General features: G+C 38.8%; 1 protein-coding gene and 1 long non-coding RNA gene across 3 annotated transcripts in view; one reads left to right on the top strand and one right to left on the bottom strand.

The window, feature by feature from the left end:
• The window catches only part of MAP4K3 (mitogen-activated protein kinase kinase kinase kinase 3), a 134,699-nt gene that overhangs the window by 87,598 nt on the left and 22,277 nt on the right, over positions 1–24,824 (bottom strand). For both annotated transcript variants that reach the window (XM_045009748.1, XM_045009749.1), the window contains exons 3-9: positions 23,174–23,264; positions 16,413–16,477; positions 12,288–12,343; positions 8,758–8,805; positions 5,221–5,263; positions 3,652–3,724; positions 47–178 (exon numbers count right to left, since the gene is read on the bottom strand). In XM_045009748.1, coding sequence (XP_044865683.1) covers positions 47–178; positions 3,652–3,724; positions 5,221–5,263; positions 8,758–8,805; positions 12,288–12,343; positions 16,413–16,477; positions 23,174–23,264 — 508 coding nt within the window. The remainder of the gene's footprint in view (positions 1–46; positions 179–3,651; positions 3,725–5,220; positions 5,264–8,757; positions 8,806–12,287; positions 12,344–16,412; positions 16,478–23,173; positions 23,265–24,824) is intronic.
• LOC123366365 lies at positions 122–4,331 on the top strand. The gene is made up of 3 exons (XR_006578047.1): positions 122–259; positions 1,064–1,227; positions 4,274–4,331. It is a non-coding gene; the product is annotated as an uncharacterized LOC123366365 (long non-coding RNA).

Genomic DNA, 24,824 nt, shown 5'->3' with positions numbered 1-24,824 from the left:
TTCACAGAACTTTACAGCCTGCCATAAACAGATTTTATTTACCAACCTCATGGGATGCAAGTCAAACATAGGAGGCTGAAGTTCTGCAAGTTCTATAGCAGTTATTCCAACGGCCCAAAGATCACACAGTTGGTTATAGCCACCCTTCCTTTCAACTGCAGCAACTTCTGGAGCCATCCTAAAATATATGTTTTTAAGAGGAAAGACATTTCTCTGTTAGACTTCTCTCTCTCTACAACTAACTCAAACACTTTTCAGTGTGAGTCAATGTTTTATTATTCATTTTTCTAGAGCACATTGTATACACAACCTTTTATTTATTTGACTTATTTGTAAGCATTTGAAATCCTGTGATCTACTGAGCTTCAATGGTATTCGGGGTTTTTTCCACTTTGTCCATTCCACTCTATGGCATTAGTGTTGTGGTGTTCATTCACTCAATTGAGGAGAGCTGGCTGCAAGTCATTCCAAAATCAATTAACACTCTTGAGTCAGAGGAACTGCAACAGTGAGTTGCAATTTTCTGTCTATATCCTCCCAGGACTGAGCATACTGCCTCCCAAATACCCCAAAGTCTGGTAGCAAATGGACAAAACCAGCTAGTGTTGGCTTTTTAGCCATAGCACAAGTGAGCTATCACTGGACTACCAAACTAGCCCTACATTTTATGATTAAACTGGAGTACAATCTAACTATAAAGACAGTTTTAAAACATCAGCCTGGAAAGTGAGAAAATGAAGGTTAGGAGAATTCTATAGGAAAATGCATCTAACTTTTTCACTCCTTGAGTCACCAGACCTGGGATTTATTCCCGACTCTGCACATATGTTCTGTGAGACACTTAACCACTTTGTGTCTCAGTTTCCTCATCTGTAAAATGGAAATAATTATCTACTTCACTGGGGTGTTGAGAGACTTCATTAAAATTTGCAAAGTACTTTGAGATCCTCAGATGAAAAAGTACTATATACTGAATTGATATTCATAAACAGAAGCGCCCAATATATTTTAAATTATTGACTAACCAATCTAATGTGAAAACACCTGTTTTGGTTTGTTACAGATACGGTTACATGCTATAGCCCTATCAGGCTATGAACTCAATCCAAGCATGGCTGGGTCTCATTAATATGGAAAACCACCAAGAAAAACCTCAGCTGGAGTAGGAGTTCAGTAGATGATACTCTTCCCTCCCAGTCGGTAATAAATCAATGCCCCAGAACAATGGTAGGTGACACAATGTAGCAGGAGAAAAATGAAAACTGCTCTAAACACAGATAGCCTTACCATCTGTGATCAAGAAAGATATGTTTCTTGCATAGCTGTGTTCTTAAGCTTGGTGACTGAACATGTTCCAATATGGATAATTACAGTCTGCTTACCTACATTTCTTCTCTCATCTCAATTGAGTACATTAGTCTATGTACCCTGTCTTAAATTACTGTGCAACTTCACTTGAGGTGGTTAAAGAGATTGTCATATATATTAAGTTTTAAAGCATTTTGTAATCTTTTTGGGAACATAGGTACTACGTAAGTGTGAGGTCTTATGTTACTACAAAACTCTAACAAAAAGCACTAAGTTTGCTAGTTTGGCTAAAAGGGGATGAGATGAACGTCTGTCTCTTTTCCTCCCATTATTTTTCTCTTTACTCCCTTAAAAGCGATTCTCAGAATTAACAGGTTAATCAAAATAGAAAAAATCACTTGAACATTTAGTTGCAGACCTATATACTGTTACACATCTTGTATGACGCATACATTCAGCTGGGTCCTGAACAAGCAAGGAATCTGGTCAGCAGTTACACCTGGCTCCCACTAGAGACCACTGTGGCACGTGCTGAACAGGCAGCCACTCTGTCTCTCTGATTGTTCTCTAATCCCCCTGCCCTTTTCCAAGCCATTTGGAGCAGGGAAGTTTATATTTGTTGCATTAGTGCCCCAAAGGCAAGAAAAACAAGGAGCTACTGCTGGAAGGAAGAGACCACTGAGAAACAGGAGCTAAGGGAGGAATAGGAGATAGCGTGAGGAGCAAAAGCTAATGTGGAAATGGAAGGCAAGTACCAATGGAGCTAGTACTACCCTATAGCAACGTCCTCCGCTCCCACCCAGCGACGATACCCTCTCCTCATCAAAAACCCCTGGTTATCTTTAACACGCACACCCCACGCCTTCCCCTCCCTTCCATCTCTTCAAAGGAGTACAAGAAATGAAGTCTTACTTGCTCCCACTGCTCAGGGGACCCATCCAAAGTAAAACTGGTGCCTTTTACCAGCATTAAATCCACACAATATTTTCAAAAGTGATGTTCATGATTATATGCAAATTATTTACAATTATGCAAGTCAGCTTGAAACATTACCTAAGGAGACTGACAAAACTTGGCAGCTACATAGTGGTTTGTGTTAAAAACCACTATAGATCAGGATTACAGTTATCCAGGCACCTCAGCCAGGAAACAGAGCCACAATCCATTTATGCAATCATGAGTGGAAGGTGGTTTGTACAACTGTGAAAGGGAGGTGGGTCCATGTGACACTATATATTAAAAATACAGCCCACACGATGGAAAAGCTTGAACACTTTGTTCATGGGCATATTTCAAGAATACAAATCCGAATGGAGAGACTTGTGCTAATATATACATATTTGTACATAATGTTTTCACACAAAGGATCTCAAAATACTTTTCAAAGAAGCACAGAACAGAGAAATAATGTTTTACAGTAAATATACACAACTCTCTTAAACGCAGCCAGGGAAAGTCATTTCCAGTACACAGATGGAGTAAAAGAAAAAGCTGAAATTTAAAAATGATAAATATGCAAGTAAATATACTTGTAGGCCAGTTATAGCGAGAAAAGACTAAAAGGGTGTGGAGTACTAGTGGAAGGGAAAGAGGGGTGGGATTTAATTTAATAATAGACTAAAGCAAATAGGAAGGTTTTTAAAACAAGATTTGAAGAGGAAGTGGCTGAGAAGAGCATTCCAGACATAGCAAGCACATCTGTTGACACAAACAAGTGAAACGACTCCCAACTGTGAAGAGTTCCAGGAAAGGCATGTCAGTGAAAAGAAACATTTGAAACCTAAATGGGTGGGTAGAAAAAGTATTTGTAAGATCGGAATTAAAGGGGGCAAACTCCAGGGAGAACTTTAAAATTAGATTCAATGGCTATTAGTCAGCGGTGATGAAATATATAGCTGATACAACTATTTTTCAGAGCATCACAGTACTCTGGTCACAACATTCTGATGTTTCGCTAAGTTTCATATTTGGCATAAGTCGTTAAAAAATAAAATATATGAGCAATAAACTAAGATTCTCAAAATGCTTAGTCTAACCAGGAAATTAAGTACAGAAACTTTTTATACAAATTATTATTTTTGGTTTTAAATATCAGAGGGGTAGCCATGTTAGTCTGGATCTGTAAAAGCAGCAAAGAGTCCTGTGGCACCTTAGAGACTAACAGACGTATTGGAGCACGAGCTTTTGTGGGTGAATACCCACTTCGTCGGATGCATGATATTCACCCACGAAAGCTCATGCTCCAATACGTCTGTTAGTCTATAAGGTGTCACAAGACTCTTTGCTATTTTTGGTTTTGTAAAAGTTATTATTACATTAACTAATCAAGTAAAACACAATTACCAATATGGTGTGCCAATGAAAGATTTCCTTTTGGCAATTGTAGCTGTTATCTGTGCAGATACTCCAAAATCAGCTATAAAAAAAATGAAGATAATTAATTAAAGAAGTAATGATCAAAAGCAAGTAATTAATTATCAACAGGAGAGTTAAGCTTCTTTGTAGTAAAAACTTCTAAATATCCAAGGACACAGAAGCTAATGAGGTTTTTACAGGATCCATCAGAAATTTCCATAGAATCACCTTCTCCAAACCATCCTGCCGAACACACACCACAAGAAACATGAAGAAGGAATTGCAGTGTAGAAGTCCTAACAGACACAAATATGTATATGTTCCCATGTTAGAGTACACCTATGAATTTTATAGCATCTATCCATGTAATAAACCCTTTAAAAATCCTCTGAACAAAGTTATTTCCAGCCGCTCTGCTTTGCGGAGAGCACACTATATCACTACTTGGGAAACTTTTGTAAAGAACTGAGACATATCTTCATATAGACGTGTAATACGACATATATTAATGCTGATCATAAAATACATGTTTATTTTGTTAATGTAAAACATGACTAGAAATATTAACACTGATAATATTTTAAAATAATCTTTGTCACTACAAAAATAGAAAGGCAGTCAGAGGCAGTTGGAACTGACCAAAGATATTAACACTTTTTGAACAACGGAACATGGTTAAGTTCAAGAAAGTCTTCTGGAAATGTAATCAACATCAGTTTAAAAATAAAACAGATTTAAACTACAAATGAAGACATTAACAAAGCACCTAACACCTAATATTGTGCTTGAATAAATTAATTATAAAATGTGATTAAGTGTGAATCTGTTTCTTTTACAATGGTGTTTTTCTCTTTATTCGTTTTTAAAACAAAAGTGTTCTTTCCCTTCCTGGTTGCTAACCAATTCTGACTGGGAAATCATATCACCCATGTTAAAGTTAAAATAAATTAAAAAGAAGTAAGTTCTCATTTTCTACTCTTGCAATACATAGAATGCAATTAATAAGATCAATAATATGCTTTATTAGTTAACATTTTCCCTATAATTCAAGTAATTGTATACACTTAATTTGAAATGTAATGCAATATATTCCAGTACCTATAAAAAAATTTTTTAAATAGACTCTGGTAAGTACTGTATTCATAAGGATTTTCTAATATACGCTTTTAGATTCATATATTTATGCAGCCTTTGGAGGCAGTTTTCATATTTCTGAGACTTGGCAGGTGCATTTATTAAAATGAAATGTAGTAATGGATTTTTAGCCTACCTTTTCAATGTCAGACTAATTCCCTATGGGAATATGTCTTTCACCCAATTTCCAAAGCTATAGTCTGATTAGCCAGTTGTGCACACCCATGCACCAATTCAATCACAGCTGAGACCTCATCAATGAAAAAACTAGTCCTAATAATACCCCCCCCCCTCACTGAAGTTTACTGGTATTATATAACATTCTGGCATTCCTGGATGAGAATTCAAAAAGTTTTTATAATCTGCAGTATCTTTTAGTATCTTTTTACAATATAATCTGAAAAAGATTTCCGAAGTACTTACCTAATTTTACATGGCCATTATCTGTTAAAAGAATATTTGCTCCCTTAAGAGAGAGAAAAAGAATTCAATTAAAATGTGTATCTTTTTCTAACATTATATGCTTCTTTATGCTCTGAGATATAAACCCTAGCATCAAATATTGCCTATATTCTGTATTGTATTTAATTTATTTAAATTTACACAAATGCTAAGAGAACACCTGTCCGTATGTTCTAGAGGCCCTTGATATAACTTTAAAATAAATAGTAAATAATACCATAGGTGCAACAGTACAATTTATTATAATCCCCCCTCTATAGGACAGGCAACAAAAAAAAGTCAAATCTCCTGCCTCTCCAAATAATCTCCCACCCTTACTTAACTCCATAGACCTAATCGTAACACAGTTACAAAGTTTGAGCTTCATCTTGAAACCATTACTTCTATGATAAAGTGATGCAAAACTGGGCTCTCAAATAACACAGCAGCAAGGAGAGACAAATTAAGACATCAAGGCAAAGAACATGTATATGTTTTGAGACAAAATTTGAAAAGAAATTGAAAGCAGAGGACAAACCAAGACAGACTGTTTGAAGAATCTGAAATGTGTACAACTGAAATGACAACATTAGGTTATAGGACCCCCATGTTCACAAATACCCTGTAAATTTTATTGTAGCTGTACATGTCTATGCAACTCAGATTCCCATTAGTTATGAAATCCTCTCCCAAACAGCAGAATTAGTTTTGTGACCATTTGCCTCTATTGATTAAATCTTACTTTCCCTTCTCTATCTACATTCATTAATAGGCGACTTATAAAGATCAAACAGGAAAGCAATCAGATTTATATTTCCAAAAGAAAAAGAAGTTTAGTCCCATTTTGAGATCCTCACTCATTGTAATCTGATGGACCTGCCTTGATACTAAAATTCCTAGGAAAACAGCGATTTTGCTTATGCTAGATTTGGAAAGTACACTGCTGTGAGGCTACATGCAGTGTTTATTTGGATTTAACAACCAGAACGAATGCTCAAAATTGATCCTTCACATCAGATTCCATTATAATTAGCTGTTACGAAGGACATGGAACAAGCCTGAGCTGAATAAAGAGGTTGGGTAAGGGCAGAACTGAACTGAGAGAGAAGCTGCCTAAGGCAGAGCTAAACAGGAAGGAGCAGATAAACTGATTTAGCGGCAGATGTTAGCACCACAGACAAGTTGGTGTGTGAAAAAGCCAAGTAGGTTTTTCCAAAGTACAGCTTGTGCTTTTCTGGTTACCAGTTTTTATACAAAAGGACAAAGCAGGCCCTCAGGACACCCATGCAACCCAACAGCTTTGAAAGGCTTTGCACAAGTGTAACTAATAGACCTTGTGATTGGAACATAGTACAGTAACCCCTCCCTTAATGTTGTAATTATGTTCCTGAAAAATGCGACTTTAAGTGAAACAATGTTAAGCGAATCCAATTTCCCCATAAGAATTAATGTAAATGGGGGGTTAGGTTCCAGGGAAATTTTTTTCAGACAAAAGACTACATTGTGTGCATATATATGTGTGTGTGTTTGTGTGTACACACACACACACACTCTATAAGTTTTAAACAAGCCATTTAATACTGGTACACAGTGATGATGATTGTGAAGCTTGGTTGAGGTGGAGGAGTCAGAGGGTGGGATATTTCCCTTACTGCTAAATGATGAACTAGCAATTGGCTGAGCCCTCAAGGGTTAACTCTCTCACTCTACAAGGCATGAGGAATGGAGGGAGGGGAGACATCGCAGACAGAGACACATACCCTATGTGTGTGTGTGAGAGAGAGAGAGAGATGTGCATTTCCCCTTTAAGTACACTTCCTTGTTAATAGATCAGCTTGCTGAGACTGCAGCTGCTGCAAGCTCCCTCTGTCCTGAGCCCTGGTGTGTCCCCCCTGCTCTATGGAAGATGGAGTAAGCGGGGTGCAGGAGCACGGGGGAGGGGGACACCCTGACATTAGCCCCCCTCTTCCTACCCTCCCCCCCGGAGTCTCAGGGAGCAGCTCCAAGGCAGAGGGCAGGAGCAGCACATGGCAGTGGGGGGGAGGGACAGCTGAACTGCAGGCAGCTGCTGCACAGGGAACTTAGGGGAGCGGGGAGCTAACAGGGGGGCTGCCGGTCCACCTTGGTTCCAAGCCCCCACCAGCTAGCTGCAACGGGCTGCTCTTCCTGCAAGCAGTAGCAGGGTCAGCTCCAGGCACCAGCCCAGCAAGCAGGTGCTTGGGGAGGCCAAGGGGAAGAGGCGGCACATCGGGCTCTTCGGCGGCGGGTCCCTCAGTCCCTCTCGGAGGGAAGGACCTGCCGGCGAACTGCCGCCGAAGAAGAAAGTGGCACAGTGGAACTGCCGCCGATCGCGGGTGCACCCCCTCCCCCGCCGCTTGGGGTGGCAAAAACTCTGGAGCTGGCCCTGAGCAGCAGACAAAGCAGGCAGGAGCTTTGTTATAAGGGAGCATTCCACAATTTTAAATGAGCATGTTCCCTAATTGATCAGCAACGTAACAATGAAACAACGTTAACTGGGACGACTTTAAGTGAGGAGTTACTGTACATAATTCTGTGGCTAATGCACAAGTAGTACTACAATCCAGTTCACGTCCTCTCAGCTGCATTGACTCTGCAACATTAACAGGAGTAAATATGTAACAATCACAAACAGGCAGGCATGGCTCAATACAGGATGCAGATCTTTAGCTTAAGGGGATGCCATTTTTCACAGTAAAACTGTATTTTATAAGAACACCAGTTTTGTTTACATTCCATTAAGCATTATGGGTCTGATCTACAGCCAAATGAAGTCAACTGAAAGATACCAGACTTTTGATCAGTCCCTTTATTCCTGTAATATGAGCAGATAAAAAGTAGTTCTGGATTTTGTAACTATCTTCAATTAAACTTTCAAGTCTTATAACATACATTCCTTTATGTGGGCCAAACTGGATTTTGGCCACCCTCTAACATGACCACATGATGGAGGAGAAGGAATGCTTCCTCCCCACCAACCCAAAAGTGCCATGCAGAATAGCAGCTCCAGCCCTGAGTTATGCCCCCAAAAGTTGGGTTTGGCCTTGCCATGACGCCATCCTGTTGGCTGGTGCAAAGGGAGGTGTATGCTGCACCTTAAACATACGTCAAAAATTAAATTCTCCTCCCACTTTCCTCCAACACAACTGAAAATGCTCCCCTAAGGTAATATGTCTCTATATTTCCCCCAATGCAGGGCAATGGCTAAATGTCACAATTTAGCCCCAAGTAACTGCTCTGTTTGATCTAAGTGATAAAAAACTGAATTATTCTTCAAGCATACATTTTAGAAGTGTTTTACTTCTGTTTTTAAAAAAAGTGACTACTGAACCCCAATAGAAAATGAAATTAGTAAAAAAACAAACAAAAAAATTAATTAGTAGCGGTACTTAAATATTTCTCTGTAAAATGGATATGTAACAATAGTCAACTAATTGAGAGAGTAGCTTTTTTAATTTTAAGGGAATCAAAATACAAAAAAAAACCAAAAACTTGACCTACCTTGATGTCTCTGTGCATTTTTCCTTTACTATGAAGATAATATAATCCCTGCAGTTTAAGAACAAGGGCTTTAGTTAAAGAAAATACTTACATCATCATTTAGCCTTAAACATTTTTCATTTTACAGAAAATAATTTACTAGATTAAAAGAATAAGATTTAGGATACAATTCAGTGATTTACTAAAGTTAATAAATACTGTTTTGGCTCGTTGTGAAATGAGAATGAGAATGAAACTAGATTTTAACAATCATACATTCAAACTGTACTTATCTAGCAGCAGCCAATTTAGAGATAGGACAAAGAATGAATGGGGGGGGAGAAATCAGTAAATAGACACACCTCTACCCCGATATAACGCAACCCGATATAACACGAATTCAGATATAACACAGTAAAGCAGCACTCCGGGGGGGGGGGGGGGGGGGGGGCTTAACGCACCGGCGGATCAAAGCAAGTTTGATATAACGCGGTTTCACTTATAACGCGGTAAGATTTTTTTGGCTCCCGAGGACAGCGTTATATCAGGGTAGAGGTGTATAACGAGCACCACGTTCATAACAGGAAAACAAGGAGCGTGAGAATATTGTCCTTCTGGGCATGTAGAGTGCCATCTCTGTTGTGCAACATTCAGATACACCTCTACCTCGATATAACGCTGTCCTTGGGAGCCAAAAAAATCTTACCGCATTATAGGTGAAACCGTGTTATATTGAACTTGCTTTGATCCACCGGAGTACACAGCCCTGCCCCCCTCCCCCCCCCGGAGCACTGCTTTACCACATTATATCGAAATTTGTGTTATATCGGGTGGTGTTATATCGAGGTAGCAGTGTATTTCTAAAGTGTCTATCCCTGCTTTATCTCACTGTTCAAGTTAGACACCTATGGTATAGATCATTTGCTTAGATACCAATTTTCAATTAACTCCCAAGTAGATAGAACCTTTTTGCCCAATGCAGGAGCTCAACTCTGGTCTATGTATCAAACTTAGTGGAATTTCTGTAGGAGGCATTTTAGGTGCTTCCTCCAGGATTTGACACATGAAATGAAAAAATATCCAAGAACGGATCCAGTCAATCATGGTCCTTGCTGAACCAGAAGGCATAGTAATACTGAACAGCCATAAGGGAAATTGTATGACTACAATCATGGCATTCCTGAATTCAGTGAACCAGCTTTCTTCTTCCATACTTGAAATGATAGAGAATAGAAAATTGGAGAGCATCAACTGCACATAAGACTAAGTTCAGCTAAAGGCTCTGAGAGAACTGGAGCTAAAGACTCTCTCATATCTAAACACCACCTGGCACAGAAGCTGCTTGGGGTGACCCCTGTACAGTGCCCCAGCAATGCATCCAGACTTGAACTTCGAAGGTGGTGAGATGAAGGGGAAGAAGTTGAGCCTGATGACAACACAGGCTACTGAGAGCACACCGCTTTCAGTGCTCCACTCTCTGCACTGTATTCAGTGAGTAGCCAGAATCAAGTACAAGGTTCCAAAATCCTCTCCGAGATTGACTGCAGTTGAACAACTGTCTCACTCTTGGCAGCCATAAACTCTCATAATGGTTACATTTCTCCAGAACTCAAGACAGAAGCACTTAAGTGTGGGACAGAGACCTATTTTGGCAAGTGGACCAAGACTACAGAATTCACTCCTGGAAAAAAATGGGATTATTGTGAATATTACCATCTTCAAATTGAAAAATAAGCCCCACTTCTTTGAAAAAGCCTTCACACAGTGATAAAGGCAAACCACTGACTGGTGGAGGACAAAACAGTTAGGGATTGCTTCAAAGATTTGTTAGCTGCTCAGATGATAAGCATGGCACAAATACCTAGATAGATAGGAGCACTAGCTGGATATGCTTTTGGGAGGTGTTTTTCCCTTTTTTGTCAGCTCATCAATAGCCTGAATGCAATTTAGCTGGAGAGCTAGTCCGCTCCCGACTGGAACTCCTTTATCAACCACAAGAGAAAAGAACTGATCACTGAGGCACCAAGGGGAATCTAGGTTCCTGAGCACGGTTGGCATGCAACAACCAGTTGGAACCAGCAATTCAGATTTTTGAGATGAGAGAATCCCCACCACATGTGCGTGCATAGACCTGGACCCAAAAGTGGGATTCATTGTAATGAGTATCTTTGGAGAAATAGGTATTTTTGTATAGACATACACCTGACATCAACTTCAACAGTTTTACTAATAGCCCCTAGATTTAAATGTCTTGGGGCTGTTACAGAACTGGGTCAACAATTAGCTCACTTCCACCACTGATCTAAAAGAACCCAAAGCCAAGGCTTCAGAAAACATATGCCTAAAGGTAGACCCTTAAAAGTCTGTATTTAGGCACCTAACTAAGGGAACAGATTTCCAAAAGTGATGAGTACACAGACACTCCTCCTGATTTCAATGGGAGCTGCTGGGAACCACTTGCAAAATAAACTCCCTTTTTTAGGTTCCTAAACATGGTCATGTAGCCTAATGTTAGGCACCCCACGGTGAAATTCTGGCCCCACTGAAGTCAGTGGCAAAACTTCTATCAACTTTAATGGGACCAGGATTTCCCACCTTGGTTTTGGACTAAGCCTGTTGACTTTTAGAGAGTGATATAAGATATATTTTCCTCAGGCTTTTGATTGATGAGGATGACTGAACTATAAATTTTGTTTATTTTAAACACATTAGAACCTATGAATGTTATATTTGTCAAAATATTGTAGTTTTAATATCATACATGCAGTAAAGGACAATTTCATAATCTACAAAAACATTCATTCATAAAACATTCAGATAATGTGTATGAGGTACTTCATTTATATTTCCTAAGCAACATACACATACTAAATGAGAATTATAACATGTTATTTTCTCAAACAACCAAAAATTAATAATCCAAAAAATCTGATCCTATATAGCTAAAGAAATGCTCCATTTGAGAGAGACCTCAAGACTCTCAGACTAGAAGAATAAAATGAATCAAAGTTTTCCCAGAACAAAAACAAAAAGCAAGAGTCCACACACTACTGCCTGGAGTTTTCCAAACAAAGAAATATGTATCTTGTAAATAACTAAGACAAATGGTTATATTTATTTTATAAGAAAAAAACCTATAACTCATTTACATATTCAAAATTGAGTTTTCAAGTTCTCTTCTAATCTATGGTATAAATCAAATATCTTATTTAATGCAATTATGCACACATGGACAAATGCATATGTAGTTGCTTCATTTTTAATAAAAGTGTAACAGCTTCTCCCAGTGTTCAATCTTCCACTGCCAATTTCATGACTACAGTGAAGATGGAAGGAGCTAACCTCCTTTTAAACAACTCTGCAATAACTTGAGCCAGATGACAGAATAATTCTACATTTTGTGAAAGCTGTTATTCAGGATCTTCTCTTTAGTAAAAGAGAGTAACTGCTAAGGTATGCAACATGATTCTTTCAGATGATTCAGATGTTTTTGGTCCTTTTATTTTTCCCTGAAGACTAACAATTACGTACAAATTAGAATGGTTAGCTACCTGTAGTGTTTCTCTGCTAACATAGGCAATCTGCTGTTCTGAAAGTGGTCCAGTCACTGCAAGAAAGAAAATATTTTGTTTTTACAAAAATAGGTTTTTAAATTTTTTTTCCTGGTGTTGTATTTCAGAGCCCTGCACAAGTTCAGTAGACACACACAGAAGCTTTAGTCTACTTTCTGTGGTTCCAGTTTATCATTTCTACCCTGAAACGTCACAAACTTTTCCAATTTGACAAAGTAAACAGAAGAAATATGGATGGAGGCTGGGATTTCTCAAAGAGGATTAGGAGAGTTAAAGTGCTCACATCCAACTGAAATCCAATAGGAGCTGGGTGTTTAACTCCATTAGGCTCCTCTGAAACTCCCAGCCTTCAAACAAAACACCACCTTGCAATATGAAACTTGAGAACAAATCTGTCTTCCCTTTCCTGAGGATCTTGAAATAAAACAGGAGATACATTTTGGAAGCATGGAGTTCTGGAATCAGGTAAATCTGGATATCTAAATGACACCAATTTTTCTAAGAATTCATGGGTACTTTGAGAAATCTAATTACCAGGGAACTAGAGTATTACCTCTTAGGGTACACCTACATTGCAACAGAAAAACAGTGGCGCCAAGTCTCAGACCCCAGGTCAACTGACTCAGGCTCACGGGGTTCAGGCTGCCAGGCTAAAAATTGTAGGGTAGATCAGGGGTCTCAAAGTCCCGGCCTGCAGGCCATCTGCAGCCCAAGAACCTCCCCACTGTGGCCCATGGAGAAGAGACACATGCAGCCACACTACCGGCAATGTCTGTTGCAGGCACCGCTCCCCGCAGCTCCCATTGGCTGGGGGAGAGGGACAGAGACACCATCACTAGTCGCCAGGCGGAGTCAGCCATGGAGGCGACATCATTAGTTGCCGGGCAGAGTCAGCCATGGAAGCAGCATCACTTTTTTCCACAATGAATATAAACAAGTCAAAATACCAAACACAACTATCTGATCCACACCTTGCTGCAATCCTGAAGGTTTCAACTGCTCCATCACTGAGGCCAAACATCAACAAACTGACAGAACAGAAGCATTGCCAGGTGTCTGGCAAACACTAAAAACTCTCTGGCAGGAGGAGAACTGTATAAAGTTGTATGACAGTTTTATTATTTCTAACAAATTCAAAATAAAAAATACAGTATAAACGTTTTCTTTTCTGAACACCATCTTCAGTGACATTATTGGCCCACTGGGAGGATTTGAGGACTGGCACTGGCCCTAAGGCAAACTGAGTTTGAGACCCCTGCCTTAGGGTATAGCTACACTGGAACTAAATACCTGCAGCTGCCTGTGACAGGGCTTGCAGGGCTCAGGCTAAGGAGCTATTTAATTGTGGTGTAAATGTTTGGGCGTGGGTGGGAGCCCGGGCTCTGAGACCCCACAAGGGGATAGAGTCCCAGAGCCCAGGCTCCAGTCCAAGCCCAAACATCTACACTGCAACAGAACAGTCGCTTAGCTCAAGCCCCATGGGCCGAAGTCAGCTGAAATGAGTCAGCAGTGTGCGTTTAACTGTAGTGTAGACATAACCTGAGGATTTAATTGTTGAGGCCCAAGGTCTGATTGGACTGAGACACAGCTTGGAAATTAGTTAAATGAGTACAGAGTCTTCTACTCTAAATAGCAGAGTTGAAGCCAAAATCAGTAGTGACAGGAAAGCATTACTACAGGACATCTGTTCAGCCACTTGTGTGAAAAGAGCTCATTTCCTTGTGAGCAGGTCTTTCACATCACAAAAACTATCATAACAATTAACGCTCTTCTCAATGTTAGCAGAAATGCCAAGGACTGACTTGGCCACTCATAACTTCTTGGGTCATTATAATGATCTGAGCATGTAAAATGATCCTTCAGTTTGATTACTGTTATGAGAGAAACCTGAAAGTATGTATGCTGTTTTATTCTTCCAGTGCAGAAGATGAAGCTACTGGGTGGGAAGTTGTGGGATAAATATGAAATTAAAGAATTAGAGTTAGCTTAAGTTTGATTAATATATAGGTGTTGTAAAGAAAGGCCCTCACTAGCAAGTAGAAGACAGGCCTCGAAAATAATGAGTTATAAGGTCAGAAGGAATGTAGGAGGGAGGATGCCTGGTTCAAAGATTAACTAACGAGATAAGGGAAATTTTCTAAAAAGGCGGCTTCTGACTGATAGGGGTGAGTGCAGATGGTTTTAAATAAGACGAAAAGAATCTGTCTTAAAGGGATCCTGCATAAACCTTCCCACCCTGCATACCAGTGTTAAACCCTATGTGAACCCAGGTGCAATGGAAAAACTGTTGGTCAACGAGGAGGGGAAGACCGACCTTGGGAAGATAGGAGGTTGTAAATCTTATCTGGATTAAGACTGAAAAATAAAGGGTGAACTGTCTCAAACTGAGTTTTAGCTGAAGACAGTAATTGGCAATGACATCACTTGTCTGTTAAAGGGTATAAAAAAGTAAACTCTTAAAGAGTTCATTGCTAGAAACTGTATGACCAAGTTGGAGCCAACCAATATAGGTCTAAGCACCTATCAGTTTAGCCTGCTTGTAAGTATCTTACAATGCTTATCAATGTAGTAAATTGCTTATTATTTAGCCATTGTAAGCATGTTTAGAGCAATTATCTAAATACCTATTTGACCTTTGGATTTAATAAAGGAATTTATGGTTAAACTAATGTCGTGGTAATAGCCAGCATAAATAATAATTCCAACAGAATTCTTTGCAATGTAGATGGTGGTGGCTTGAAGGTTCCTAGGGTGGACCTTTATCTGGAAAGGTTGTTTCAGGGTTGCAATTAAATCCCCATTTGCAACCCATTTCGTCTGGAATATTGTCCCTTTCATGCAGGTCCTAGAGACAGAGTGATAAAATCCTCGTTCTTAGATTTCCATTTTCAAAGCCTGTTCTAACAAAAATATGTATTTCTATCAACTAATGTATTCTTGCCATTATGTGACAGATAGGGCTGTAAGAAAATTACAGGCTGCAATTTTGTTGCAGAAACTACTACTTTTACCTTTTACAGTTACCACAAATGTCAGTGGCATTGTGACCCTGTGTGCCAGATTGCAGCACTCACTCGCATTTGCCCCAGGCGCCCTGCCATCATGCCTGCCTTTGAGAGCCAAGCAGGACATGAATCATCTCTTCTGTGCTGCTGCCCTACTTTGGAAGGTAGTCTTCATGCCTTGAACCACAGCTTTAACAAACTGTGGCCACATTTTGTAACAAAAAATAAAAATCAACTTTTTTACAGCCTTAGCAATAGATTTAACTAATGTACTGCAAATAGAGCTAGCAATTAACATTCCACATTCAGCTAAGACCCTTTTTAACTGGGCCATACTCTTGTCCATCAGTGAAACCTTTCACTTTTGCAACAATACGCGGTGTTTTCAGAGGATTGCTCATTTCACTGCTACCTTTTCGTTCCCCTCCCAGCTCCTAAGTGTTTTGCCCACCTGTTGCATCTAATGGTAAACCATATTTTGTAAACGGTTTGAAGCAGGGATTATCTTTGTATTTTGCATCTGTACAGCACCCAGCATGAAGCCCTGATTCCTGTTTAGAGCCTCTAAGCACTACTCTAATACAAATATCAATATACATGACAATCTCGCTATGCAAGCAACACCATTCATGACAACAGGTCCAATATACCAGCTATCAACAGATAATAGTGTGTAATATAGTAAAGCCAAGCTCATATGAACTTGGAAGAAAAGTGGATATATGCTAAAACTGCATGACTGGAAGCATGTTCTTCATTTTATTTTTTACATTAGAAATATTGTAAAATTAAAGACAAACAAAGGAGTAGGATATCAAAATGCACAAGTTATTTCCCTCTTACCAGCCCTTCTTTAAAAACATATAGTAAATTTTGTTTGTTTTGGGAAACTGGTACTTTTCTAATATGTAAACTGCTATTTGTCTTTAAACAAGTTAAAATTGTCATTAAATGGTTATAATATATATTAGATACTAAGACATAGATAAACAATGCTGACCATTTAAAAAACTTTCATTTTTAACCCTGTAAATACTGTAACTATACATTGGTCTAACAAGTTATATTTAGCTTTCACAGATGCACAGTGATGGCTTACCATGATAAATGTCCTGTAGAGAACCACCTCCACAAAACTCCATGCAAATCCATAGCTTATCTCGCCTAAAAAGTAAAAGCATTCATTAGCCTTCCATATTTACAACTTGGCCTATTAAAGATAATTCAAAAGTCTCAAACATTAAGCAACAGAATATAACAAGCCTACATACTATGCAAGTACAAATGAAAACAGAAAGTATCTATACTATCTGATACTAAAAATACACACTTTAAACAAACATCGAAGAACTTCCCCCAATTTATTGCATTAATGTGAACAATAGGAATGAAGCATGTGTGCGCTTTAAAAGGCCTAAGAATTGAATACCAAGGGAAATTAAATTTCCTACTCACTAGCTAATTTGCTTTCTATGGTAACAGTTGAGAGAATGCAAACACTGGGTTACTACCACTCCCTCGATCGACTGGCAGGATAATGGCTAACCACAACCCAAGGATTTTCCCACTCTAAAACCAGAAGAATGGAATGATCAGCTAGTTCTCACAAAGGCTTACTTTACAGAAGACACAACTGGAGAAAATTTGAGTACAAAAACAGAGCTTTGTTTTTAATTTTTTCCACTGATAATGTAACTTTTTTTAAATTTATAAAAATTACTTTTAGAAGTGTTGTGGAAGATACAAGTCTAATATGGTGCATTTTAGAAACACAAAGCAATGTAACGTCCATCACAACACTATCAGAAATGAAAGATAAAAAGAATACTTATCTTCAGGGAATGACAATTTAAAATGCAAAGAAGTGCTCTTTTCTCTATCAAAAAAACTGATTGAATCAAATGAACCTGAGTATAAAAAGAGGCTATAAAATTCTGATTCATCCTATCCTAACACAGTAATGCCCTGAGCCGTAACTGACTGAGTGGGTTCATCCCACACAGAGTACAAGTAAAGAATTGTTAATAAGTGTGTTCAGTACACCAACTAGAATTAATTACTGAGTTGCTGCTAAGCCAGTGCCAGCTCTAGCTAAGAACTGACAAATTCACAGCTGGAAACCGAACCAGCTCACCTGTATGTTAGTTTTGTTCAAACTAGATATTATTCTTATAATAATGTATTTAATGTTTAGACTATGAAATGTTTGTAAATTGCTGCATGCATTAATCTCACTTGTAATGTATGTATTCTGCTATAAAGAAATATGCAAGTTTTGCTTTAAAACTTTGAAAATGTTTGCTCTGAACTTGTGAACCCAAACACAGGAATCAACGACCTCTCCTCCCCCTGCCCATTAAGGAGGTCTATAAAGATTAAATAGACCATTAAGAAACATGACAATACAAGGATTGGTGCATGACCCTATAACACTTTGGAAATGCTATGTGCAAGGGAGCTCCTCCCATAGACCAGAAGGCTAAATATAAAGATAAAACAGGGTTAACAAGGAAATTTGTCATCTCTTTGATGTTTGCACTCTCACAGGGCCAGAGACGATAAACTAAGGCAGAGATCCCCAGGGGTTACCCCTGGGTCCTCCCTGAAAGACATTTTGAATTGACAGATTACTACATCTCTCATCTTTACTAATCAGACACGGTAACTCATTTGTGCATATATGCTTGCTTGCTTTAACCTACAAATAACATTTCTTTTTCCTAATTAATAAACCTTTAGACATTTATTATAGGATTGGCTACTGGCATTATCTTTGGTGCAAGATCTAGGGTACCAACTGATCTGGGGTAAGTACTTGTCTCTTGGGACTGGAAGCAACCTGAATAGTGTGTGATTTTTGGTGTAATTAGCCATTTATCACCAAGTCCAGATTGCTTGGGTGACAAGATAGACAGGAGAGCCCAAGGGGTCTGTCTGTGACTCCATGATAAGACTAGTACACTGATCCATGAGTTCATACTTGTTACTGATTTGGCAAAATCTAATTACAGAACATACCACCAGTTTGGGGTGTCAACACTGTTTTTGACAGTCTGCTCTGAAGTAGGCGATCATGGTCATGAGTCTCTCCAGTGCGACAGTTACCTTTTCTAGATAGGTTTGTTTTAATTACTATAGCGCAGATTAATAAAATGACAAACATGAGGACAAGGAAAGAGGATAGAATTGTGATAACATACTAACGTTGCTTCCTGACTGAAAAAATTAAAGAATAAAGCACTTCCAAGAATCAAATTAAAGACAATATTCAAATACTGAAATTGATCTTCTCCTTTCATTTTGGTGCTAAACCTCTCTATTCCAACCTTCCCCTCCTACATCCTTTTCTAAGCCACCCTCGACCTCTACCAGTTTCTCTCGCCTTCTCCTGCATAGGACTCTAACCCATTCTCTTGGCAAATCACAAGATCGTCTGCCCACTCTACCTTCTCACCGGTAGTCTGTCTGGCAGCAGCTCCCAACAGCTAAATATATTCCCAGACAAAATGTTTTGTTAAAACGGAGTTAAAGGTTGAAAGCACATCGCAGTAATTTAAGGATTAAAAACTGCCTTACAAAAATGCTGTAATTTTTTTATTTATTTATTTTTAAAAGAGACCAACAAGCAACAGAAACCCAAACAATTCATAGTTAAGGTTAAATTTTGTGTGTGTGTGTATAAAAATTATTAATAAATTGATTATTATTAAATTATAATAATTAAAAATCACAAATTATAGATATATTTGAAAGTATGGACAACATTCACAGTTAAAACACCCCAACAATCTTAACTCTGTCTTTAGGGTGATGCTTATCTTCTTTGGCCCTTTCATACCTAAGAACACCCATACTGGGTCAGACCAAAGGTCCCTCTAGCCCAGTATCCTGTCTTCCGACAGTGGCCAATGCCAGGTGCTTCAGAGGGAATGAACAGAACAGGTAATCATCCAGTGATCCATACCTTGCCTTCTGGCAAACAGAAGCTAGGGACACTTCAGAGTATGGTTTTGCATCCCTGTCCATCCTGGCTAATAGCCATTGATGGACCTATCTGCCATGAACTTACCTAGTTCTTTTTTGAATCCTGTTATAGTCTTGGCCTTCACAACATCCTCTAGCAAAGAGTTCCACAGGTTGACTGTGTGTTGTGTGAAGAAATACTTCCTTTTGTTCATTTTAAACCCACTGCCTATACCTAGAATATGATCCTGAAACCTTCATCCATCAGATCCAGAGTTTGCAGGGTCAGGTTCCTACATGTACTCTCTTTAAGGAGAGTGAGGCAGTGTATAGAACATTCATGAGGGACCCATAAAAGCCTCAATTACATAACATAGTAATGCAATTTTGTTGTTGTAGCCACGTTGGCCCCAGGATATTAGAGACCCAAGGTGGGTGAGGTAATATTTTTTACTGGACCAATAAAAAAATATTACCTCACCCACCTTGTCTCTCTCTAATAAGATAGTAATGACATTTTATTGTTAAGCTTTAAAGTCTGTTTCTAGCCGTGCAGGGCCAAGAGAAACAGACTTTAAATTCATGACCATTTTAGATACAAAAAAAGAAATACGTCATTAGTGAGAGACTGAAGCTTGTCTATATTGGACAGCAGGCAGCATATACACACGCTATTGTAATATATACACACAGATCAAAATTGAATCAAGCAAACATTTAGAAACAACTACATTAATAAAGTACAAGATTTTCTATCCAGTTTTTAAATGTAGGGACATCATTTCTAACATGAACTTTTCATTACAACTGAAAACAAATAGGCTTTACTTTACCTGCATCATAATCAAACCCTTTTTATAACTGTATTTGTAATTTCAAAAGTTTGCCCTGACCACTTATTTTTTGGAAAACTTACATATACAAAAACAGCATAAGAAAAAAAGTTATATTTCAAAAGTCTTGTTCAGAGAAAACCCCACAAAGATGTGACCACCCCCACATAGGTGGTGAAAGGGTTAATGTGGACCTAAGAGGCCAATTATCACATCTGGTTGCATCTGGAGGGTGGGCCAGGTCCAATTAAAGAGAAGTCTCAGCTGGAGGAGGAGCTGGTTGGTTTCTATGGGCCTGTCTACCCTTAAAATGCTGCAGTGGCACCACTGCACCTGCACCACTATAGTGAAGATACTAGCTATGCCAACGGGAGGGCTTCTCCGATCAACGTAGGTAATTAATCTCCGAGAGGCAGTAGCTAGGTCAATGGGAGAATTCTAGTGTCGATAGAGCGCTGTCTACATCAGAGGTTAGGTCAGTTTAACTGCATCTCTCAGTAGTGTGAATTTTTCACACCCCTAAGCAATGTAGTTATACTGACCTTATTTCCTAGTGCAGACCAGGCCTATAAAGAGAAGAATTCCAAATGAGAAAGACGCTGGGTCTTTCAATCTCTGGGCAGTAAAGAGGACAGGAGGGGGTTTACATCCTGATGGGAGACAGCAGCAGAGATTAAGGAGACTCCTGAACTGGGCCCCAGAAAAGGCCAATTGACAGGCACTGGAGTGGAGGATCCAGATTAGAGGCAAGGCTCCAAGGAGGTAATCCCGGACAGCCTTCTGCAGAAGAGACAGCAGGGGAGGCCTCAGGATGGATGAAAGGCTCAAGCACAAGGAAGAGGTGGAAACTTCTTTTGGTGTGACTTGTTTTGCTTTTGATTGCAGTGAAAAGACTCCCGGGAGAAGTCCTGGGCCACTACTCTGGCAGAAGAGTGGACGGGAAGAGGAGCACACCATATTGCTGACCAGTGTCAAGTGGGACACTGTCACCCTGGAAGGGGAGGGACTTTACAGTGACTCAGCTGGAGAGCAGGCAGACAACTGCAGGGCTGGAGCAGGGGTCAGCAGGGGACAGTAGCTGATGAATGAGTTGCTACGCCACGTCCAGCCACAAAGAGGTGTGCCTGCGCTCAGCGCACTTTTCCATAACAACTGAAGACTAAAATACTGCATTCAAATGCAGGCCTGAACAAATTTAAGAGGAGAGAGGACTATAAACCAGAGCTGACTGAGGGGGGGGGGGGAATCTGTTTTGTAACAAATTTTGCAGTTTCAACATTTGTTTTTGTTCTACATCAGAACAAAAAACAGATCTTTCAAAAAAAGTTGTGAAGAAACATGAGTCTGAGAGAGAGAGAGAGACAGAGACACACACACACTTCAGAATACCCAACAGCCCAGCGCATTTATCTGTAATGTGGGAGACAGGTTCAAGTTCCTGCCCTGCCCGATTCGGAACAGGGACTTGAATCTATCTCCCATGACCCAGATGAGTGCCCAGCCACCCTGGTTATAGTCACACTCTCTCTCTCACTGTTCCCTGTTGAAGCTATTTCACTTTGTATACACAATTAAATACTCATTGGGCCTCATTAATCTCACACTCAAGAAACTACTCAAAAGAAACAAGCAGGGGAAGATGAGACACCTGTTGATCATTATATGCTGGCTAGTGCCTACATCATATTAACAATATCTATTATCCACATTCTATATATTAATATGCATTAAGTATAAATAACAATAAGCACAAATATTATAGCAGTTATGTAGCCTCATTTCACCGATATCTTTATTATAACCCTATTCACTTATGCTAAGTATCCCATAACACCTTGCATTAGCAGAAGTAAACTTTGGCTTAAGTAGATAGGAAAGCTGTCAGGACCAGGACATATAATTATTTTACTACATCAATAGGTAGGGAGTTATTCTCACAGACCAATGCTAGTATCCAAAACAAAGATAAGGAAAGGAACAGAACAATAATTTAAGGAATTGGGACAAGGTGATGGGTTGGATTTTAATGACATGTAAAGAGATGTGTAATTTATAAAATCATTTATAAATACTAACAGCTGAGCTGTGTATCTGTGGGAGCACATCTGCATAAGGTAAATGTAACAATGCTGCATGATGCAGCTTTCTGGAGACTGGCATCGTACTGAACCTTTTTCCTGTACTATATTATTAATGGCTTATAGCAATAATCCTGACTGCTACTGGCTGGTCACTTGAATAGACTTCATAATGAACCAAAGTGTGGTCAAGCAACTGACTACAATTTATTAACAAGTGAAAGAGTCAAGACCTCTAAATATGCTAAAAACTGTGCTATCAAAGGACAGGATGAAAATAAAATACAGAACTGAAATACACATCACCTTCAGGTATCAAAGGGAACCCCAAAATACAAACATTAGTGGCCTTCAGAAATGTTAAGAGTTTCGGTTTTCTACGTACCACAATAGAATAATATCCTTGATTAATACTTATGTTAGAACTACTGTTCCAAATGCAAGAGAATCACCTCCTCCTCAATTTTTCCTCAGAATTTCCTATTATCAAATAGCCAAGGATTTTTTTTTTGGCAAAATCTAGTTTACTCCATGTAAACATCATGTGCAGATGTAATTTGATACAAACTAAAAGATATATGTTAAAGATTGCTACTGTATTAAGAGAAAAATCTATTCTAGCAAAACCTCATTAAAGACACTCATGTGCACGTAGTTCTCTTTACATTTGGTATATTCACCCTGCTGAGTTCATTCAGTGCTGTCCCAATACAGAGTTTGTGAAATCTCAATTCATGTCCAAGGATGTGATTAAATGTCACCTACACTGAACTGTGATGTCCCTGAAGGATCCAGTCAGTAGAAACAGTCTATCTACAGAGAAATATCTTAGCAATTAGTACTGTTGGTAAAGGACATAGAGAAAATATAGCAGTGTAACAGTGGTTAATAAATTATGTATTGCTAAGTTTTGCTATGGATCATTCCTTTTCAGACAGAGAGCACTACGGCATTTTTGAAATGAGCAAAAGAAACAAAAATTGTACCTGAGATAGCTGCCAAAATAAGCAACTATGTTTGGATGCTTACAGTCTTTCATCATAATGATTTCCTGCTGCACAACAGCAAAATCTTCCCCTGAAGAAGAAAACAATTGATATTTTTGTAGTTTTATTTAAATATCCATCCCTCTGAGTTTGGCTTTCAACATTTTTTTTTAGCTGAAGAGCTTTGGTAATTATCAGACTTTGTAATTATCTTCATTTTATATTCATGTACATTTATATAATACAGCACTTTGTAAGCCAGCACAAGTTCCAAAAGACTAAGGGAATAATAGGTAACTATTCTTAAAATCAGGATGGAGCCCTAGTCCACTACTTGACACCTCTTAGGACAGTAGCCACAGCTTTTCTCAACCCCTTTTTAAATCCAATTACTCTTTATTTAAAGGGTAGAAAATTATTTTAAAAATAATTTACTCTAATACCTGTGTAGATTCTCTTGTGGGAAGCTCTGCTAGTAAAGACCAAGCACGTTTGCAATATATATGAGGGTTAGAAATTGGTAATAATAATTTTGTATGTTAATAACAATGTTCCCGTTTAGAGTAAGTCCTAAAAGTGAACAGCTTCCTGGTTGTTTGCTCAAGAGTCTCTGCTCTCCTTGGCAGGAATTGCTGTACAAAGAAAGTTCCTCACTTAATTCTTTTCACTGGCACCTTGCTGTGTGGGTGTCCAGATGTACTACCAATAATCTATGTTCTTGAAATATGGCAAAACTTGTTACCTCTAACCACCATCTAGATCCATCTTGGATTATCTTCCTATAGAGAAATCATGTCATAGCACTCTTCAAGGACCTTGAAACAAACTTAAAGAGCATACAACTATACAGAAAGTGCTAAGTTGTATGTTCAGGCATTTCTCCAGTGTTTTTGCTTTACCATTTATTTGAGCCTTGCTATCTGGTGCCTAGATTGTGCCAATCTTTCCATTACAGACTCCAATTACCAGGTTTACACATCTATAGAAACTTGGTCAAACCATAGGAATAAAGTGTTCTGCCAGTGTTGGGTTTTTTGGGGAGTTTGCAATGGTACAGGAATTAATTTTACCTCTTAAAAAGTTTTTTTTCCCCCAGATGCTATTTTGCAAGCCAATATTTCAAACATAGCTTTGTGCCGATTTCTTAGGTCATTTGGACAAATTAGTATCCATATGTATTTTGGACAAGCTATTTTTATAGGAGTTATTTACTATCTATTAGAAAATATATTTTAAAGGAGTCCCCAGATCCTCATTAGACTCAAATAGCTTTAAGAACTCGGTAAAATAAAAATATGTCCCCGTGAGCCAGGCTTTTGCTACTTGAGACAAAAAGTCACTCAGAAGTCCTGGATAGCTGCTTCTATATGGGATGGAGGCCAGCTAGAACTTATCACAGCTATGCACCACCCTACCTATTAGTTGCCAAAAACCCATGCTGAAGTACAAGGTGCTAGTCACAATTTAGGCCTGTGCGGCAGAGAAGAAACTTTTAATTTTAATAGAGCCTCTCCATTTCAGGACCACCATACAACTTACGTTAATCCAGAACACTGTCATGAGGGTCAAGATCATAGGCAATGAAGGCAGACTGGAATCTGCTCGACCAGAAATAGTATATTTGAGTATAAGCTTGGTAATATTTAGAAAG

The sequence above is a fragment of the Mauremys mutica genome, chromosome 3, assembly GCF_020497125.1.
Source record: "Mauremys mutica isolate MM-2020 ecotype Southern chromosome 3, ASM2049712v1, whole genome shotgun sequence".
Classification (NCBI taxonomy): Eukaryota; Metazoa; Chordata; order Testudines; family Geoemydidae; genus Mauremys; species Mauremys mutica.
This window is presented reverse-complemented; position numbering and strand designations above follow the sequence as displayed.